This window comes from Cetorhinus maximus, chromosome 22, assembly GCF_964194155.1.
Source record: "Cetorhinus maximus chromosome 22, sCetMax3.hap1.1, whole genome shotgun sequence".
Lineage (NCBI taxonomy): Eukaryota > Metazoa > Chordata > Chondrichthyes > Lamniformes > Cetorhinidae > Cetorhinus > Cetorhinus maximus.
Window position 1 is genome coordinate 71,031,760 of NC_135900.1, and position 6,000 is coordinate 71,037,759.

The 6,000-nt window shown below is 46.4% G+C and overlaps 1 protein-coding gene across 1 annotated transcript in view; it reads right to left on the reverse strand.

Moving 5' to 3' along the window:
• The window catches only part of LOC144696784 (V-type proton ATPase 116 kDa subunit a 4-like), a 116,122-nt gene that overhangs the window by 85,366 nt on the left and 24,756 nt on the right, over positions 1-6,000 (reverse strand). The window contains exons 2-3 of the mRNA XM_078568514.1: positions 5,172-5,303; positions 1,263-1,341 (exon numbers count right to left, since the gene is read on the reverse strand). Of these exons, the coding sequence (XP_078424640.1) occupies positions 1,263-1,341; positions 5,172-5,288 (196 nt within the window). The 5' untranslated portion in view covers positions 5,289-5,303. The remainder of the gene's footprint in view (positions 1-1,262; positions 1,342-5,171; positions 5,304-6,000) is intronic.

Sequence of the window (6,000 nt, forward strand, 5' to 3'; positions counted from 1 at the left end):
TAAGATCTCATTGGAAGGACAGTACTTCCCATAAAACAAAACTCCAGTCCTAAGTTGTGCGCTTGGATCATTGAGTAGGATTCCGGGCAGAATTTAATCTGGGTGACTGGGATCACACCCACCGGTTAGAAAACCAACAGGGGTCCCGTGTCATCTCTGTTGTCAAAGACCTAGCGAAATTAAGTGGCCATTAGGCACTTAACTGACCAGTGTTGGGCCCTCCCCAGGACTCAGAACCCCAGTGGTTGGAAATCCTGCATGCCAAAGGTTGTTGGTCAGTCAGAGGCCAGCAGCTCTCCATTGCCAGCAGTGACACTGGGGGTGGTGAATGCTGCCTGTAAAGCACCCAGGGAGAGGCCTAGGCTCACCAAGGGATCCAGACTGAAAGGCTGTGAGCCTTCCCACCCTGGGCTTAATCAGGTGGAAATGACAGGGTACCTGCCTCGAACCCTGCCACCCAATCAAATGATGTCCCCCCACCCCACTTAAAAAGCTTCCAAACTCTCCTCCAGGGAAAGTAGTAAATGCTGCCCACAAACTCTCAATTTTGACTCAAGTAAAAATGAGACAAACTAAGCCAAGTCAACTCAGATACTGGAATCTATGGAGATACCTTGCAGTGATGACTATCTGCAATGTCAGTCGTGTTTGCAAGCTGACTTCATGGGACATGGGACTAAGTCAAACCTTACCCTCAGCACTGCTGAGGATTTATCCTGTCATATAGCTGAAATGAAGGATTTTCATTAAATTTCTTTTTCCTGAAATTGGATGAAGGAATTTCATACTAACAGATTAATAAATTCATTAATATAAAATTCACAGTAAAATTTACAGCCTGACAGAGTTATCAATCATGCCTCTAATTTTTTAAAATTTGGCTTCAATACAGAGAAATTAATTTCAAATAGACTTGATGAAATTAGATAGGACTTACAGAATAGAAACAGGCCGTTTAGTCCAACAGGTCTATACTAGCATTTCTGTTCCACGTGAGCCTCATGCCATCCCAAGATTAGCAATATGTTTAGGGTAGGGGGCAGGGGGAGGGAGGTGGGTGCAGAGAAGGAATATTCAAAACAGTGTGAAAATGTTCACAAATCTGGGGATTTGATTTGTCACTATTTTTCACATGCTATCTACTTGAGTAGAGTACAGATTTAGGAGAGTCTTTACAGAATCACCTCTCCACTATGTTCACTATTTTACACACAAGATAATCTGTATTGATCATTTTCACACAAGTATATACGCATACTTACGAAGAATTCTCTCCATCACTTCACAACGTCTAATTTCATTCACGAATTTTCGTTGGAATGAGTTGACACTTGCATTTAGCTGTGAAAAAAAGAGACACACTAAAGTATTGCTCTCCATTACCACTTGTTGTAAAAATGGAAACTTCTTAACTCCACCACCCTGGTATGTCCTGTGCTCATGAAGCAAGTATTCCGAGTTCTCTTTATTCAAATTACTGGAGTGAGGGGTTGGCTTCTGAAGACACACAGTTTAAAAGAAAACATTTTCACTAAGCATGGAAACGCAAGAAGAAAAAAATACTATTTGCGTATATGCAAATTAAATGGGCAGCTCTCCAAATGGGTCAGTTGGCCACACGGACTAGGAAGATCCCAAGTCCAATCAATGGTCTATGTTGATCTTAACTGGGACAGCTGTTAGGGGCACTACAATTGTCTTTGGAATTGAACAGCCAGGCCAGGGTGCAATAGGGATTGGGGGGAGAGCACAGGTGAGGCAGGGTGGGGTGGGGGTGGAGTGAAAATGAGTAGCATTCCAGTTTATCATCATCTAGAAAGAGCACATCATGTGGGAACATTGACTGGACCAATAACCAGCCTTCCACACACTGACCCCACAAGAATGAACTGCTTTCACACACTCTAGCTTTCACACTGCAAAAATGAAAAACTGGTGGAAATGTTGGTGAGAACTTAATTGTACCCCTGCAAGAGTCAAAGCCTTTCAGGAGGAAAGGCAGAATTGCTGGAGGAAAATTGTGTTCATTGAATGATAAAGATTCTTGTCCCATGAGTTGCATGACATGTCATCACCAAAAATGAGGCCCAACGGTTCAGGCCTTCCTCCCAGAAACAACACCAACATCTCTGTCAAAGTGTGGGAGGCTCAGCAAGACTCATTTGCCAATGGCTGTCCCATTCACATTGCAGGGAAACCAAATCAGGCACAAGCATAAACAAAAAACACTGACCAAGGCATTATTCAAACAGGGGTTGGCTTATTACATCTGTAAAGATGGGGCAAGTGCCATATACAGTGAAATTTAAACCCATTCACCAACATAGAGCCAATCTTCACATGCAGAAACTGGAGCAGGATCTGACATGAAGTGATGTCTATCGAATTCACTAGTATTCCAGTATATCTCCTCCCTCTCCATTAACTTTATAGTGTTGTTTCTGATACCAAAAACATTGGAGGAAGCCTGGGAAGCAAACAAAACGACACCAATATCAAGGGAGGCATCAAGGTACCAGGGTAAGGGAGATCACAGGCTGCATAGTATTCTGCAGGCTGAAGGATAAGATACAGAAGCCATGGCTCATGAAAGAACCAATGACATCTGGAGGAATTAGGTTCAAGTCCTGCAGTTAAAGATTAAAGGAGCTAGTGAGGAAGTTAAAAAGCAAGACTTCAAAAATTAATCATCTCTGGTTACTCCCAGTGCCAACCACTAGTGAGAGCAGAAATAGGAGAATACGGAAGGTCAATGTGTGACGACAGATATGGTGCAGGAGGGAGGACTTCAGATTCTTGGAACAATGGAACCAGCCCTATGATAGGAGGGACCAGTTCAAGGTGGATGGGTTGTACCTGAGCAGAACTAGGACTAATATTCTTGCAGGCAGGATAACTAGTGCTTTGGGAGAAGGTTTAAAGTTATCGCAATAATGCTGACAGTACCTTTCGACCCATGATCTACATCAGCTAGAAGGGCATAGAGTCAGAGCTTTACAGCACAGAGAGGCCCTTCAGCTCATCGTGTCTACGCTGGTCATCCAGCTCCTATCTACTATAAACCATTTTCCAGCACTTGGCCTGCAGCCTTGTATGCTATGATGTTTCAAGTGTTCACCTAAATACTTCTTAAATGTTGAGAAGGCACCCTCCTCTACCACTCTTTCAGGCATGAGTTTCAGATACACCCCCACCCTCTGGATGAAAAAATATTTCCTCAAATCCCCTCTAAACCTCCTACCCCTTACCTTAAATCCATGCTCCCTGGTTATCGACACCTCCGCTAAGTGGAAAAGTTTCCTCCTATCTACGCCCCTCAGTTTTGTATACCTCAATCAGGTCCCCCCTCAGCCTTCTCTGCTGTAAGGAAAACAACCCCAGCCTATCTAGTCTCTCTTCATAGCTGAAACGCTCCAACCCAGGCAACATCCCGGTGAATCTCCTCTGTACCCTCTCTAGTGCAATCACATCCTTCCTATAGTGTGGCAACCAGAACTGCACACAGTACTACATCTGTGGCTTAAATAACGTTTTATACAGCTCCATCATAACCTCCTTGCTCTTGTATTCAATACCTCAACTACTAAAGGCAAGTATCACATATGCCTTCTTAGCCACCTGTCCTGTAGACTAAGGCTTTCCTCCTCACTATTTACCACACCACCAATTTTCATGTCATCTGTGAACTTACTGATCATACCTCCGACATTCACGTCTAGATCATTAATGCAGATTACAAATAGCAAGGGACCCAGCACTGAACGCTGCAGTATGCCACTGGACACATACTTCCAGTCACAATAACAACCTTCAACCATCACCCTCTGCCTTCTGCCACTAAGCCAATTTTGGATCCAATCTGCCAAATTTTCCCTGGATCCCATGGGTTTTTACCTTCTTGACCATTCTCCCATTCAGGACCTTGTCAAAAGCCTTAAGTTGATGTAGACTATATCAACTGCACTACCCTCATCTACGCACCTAGTCACCTCCTCGAAAAATTCAATCAAATACGCTAGACATGATCTCCCCAGACAAAACCATGCTGACTATCCTTGACTAATCCTTGCCTCTACAAGTGGAGATTAAGTCTGTCCCTCAGAATTTTTTTCAAAAGTTTCCCTACCACTGACTCACTGGCCTATTGTTCCCTGGTTTATCCCTACCACTCTTCTTGAATAATGGTACCACATTTGCTGTCCTCCAGTCCTCTGACACCTCTCCTGTAGCCAGAGAGGATTTGAAAATTAATGTCAGGGCCCCTGCAATCTCCTCCCTTGCCTCCCACAGCAGCCTGGGACACATCTCATCTGGGCCTGGGGATTTATCCACTTTTAAGCCCACTAAAACTGCTAATACCTCCTCCCTCTCAATGCTAATTTGTTCAAGTATATCACAGCCCCTCTCCCTGATTTCTATACCTATATCATCCTTCTCTATAGTGAATACAGGTGCAAAGTACTCATTTAAAACCTCACCTACATCTTCCGGCTCCTTGCACAGATTGCCACTTTGGTCTCTAATGGGCCCTACTCTTTCCCTGGTTATCCTCTTGCACCTAATATACTTATAAAATGCCTTTGGATTTTCCTTTATTTTACCCACCAGTGTTTTTTCATGTCCTCCTAATTTCTTTTTTAAGTAACCCCCTGCACTTTCTATATTCCTCAAGGGCATCTGCTGTTTTGAGCCCTTGGTATCTACCATAAGCTTCCTTTTTTTTTCCCCTTAACCAATCCTGTAGATTCCTCAACATCCAAGGTTCTCTGGACTTATTGATCCCATCCCTCACCTTATGGGAACATGACCCAGTGATGTAGGAATCTAAAGCCCTCCCTCCTGCACCAACTCTTCAGCTACACATTCATCTGTTCTATCCGCCCATTCCTACACTCACTAGCATGTGGCATCGGGAGTAATCCAGAAAATTTGGGAATATCACTATGACCTCCATGTTCTCCTCCACATACCCATTCTGACGTGGACACATAACACTGTCCCTTCATAATCCTTAGCAATTGGAACTCCCTCCCTAACAGTTTGTGGGAATACCTTCACCACATGGGCTGCAGCTGTTTAAAAAGACACCTTTCCAAGGGTTAAGAAGGATGGGGCTTGTCCATATTTAGAAATAATTTTTGAAAAATTAAAGCCTGTCAACTTTTACTTACATCTCGAAACTGCATAAAACCGAGCTCTCCCAGCTCGGAGATGCAGCAATAGGCAGCCTCAACCTGCAGAAAGAGCTGGGTCAGGCACATCTCCTCACTTCGAAACAACGATGCCATCCTTCTGCCGTTTCACTGAGGAAGAAGATTGAAAGAATGCAGTAAGTAATATAAATTAGTAGGGTAAATGTCGCATTAGGGATACTAGAGAATGGGGGCTTGCAGATGAAGAGTGAGACTGGAGAATGAGGGATCGGAATGAAATGGAAACCAAGCAATGAGAGCTCAGGGGGAACTTGGGTGAGGAGGAAGGGGGGAGTGAGGAGGAAGGTGGGGGTGGGGGGGGGAGGGTGAGGAGGAAGGTGGGGGTGGGGGGGGGGGGGAGGGTGAGGAGGAAGGTGGGGGTGGGGGGGGGGGGAGGGTGAGGAGGAAGGTGGGGGTGGTGGGGGGAGGGTGAGGAGGAAGGTGGGGGGGGGAGGGTGAGGAGGAAGGTGGGGGTGGTGGGGGGAGGGTGAGGAGGAAGGTGGGGGGGGAGGGTGAGGAGGAAGGTGGGGGGGGGGAGGGTGAGGAGGAAGGTGGGGGGGGGAGGGTGAGGAGGAAGGTGGGGGGGGGAGGGTGAGGAGGAAGGTGGGGGGGGGGAGGGTGAGGAGGAAGGTGGGGGGGGAGGGTGAGGAGGAAGGTGGGGAGGGGGAGGGTGAGGAGGAAGGTGGGGGGGGGAGGGTGAGGAGGAAGGTGGGGGGGGGGAGGGTGAGGAGGAAGGTGGGGGGGGGGAGGGTGAGGAGGAAGGTGGGGGGGGAGGGTGAGGAGGAAGGGGGGGAGGAAGGGGGGAGGG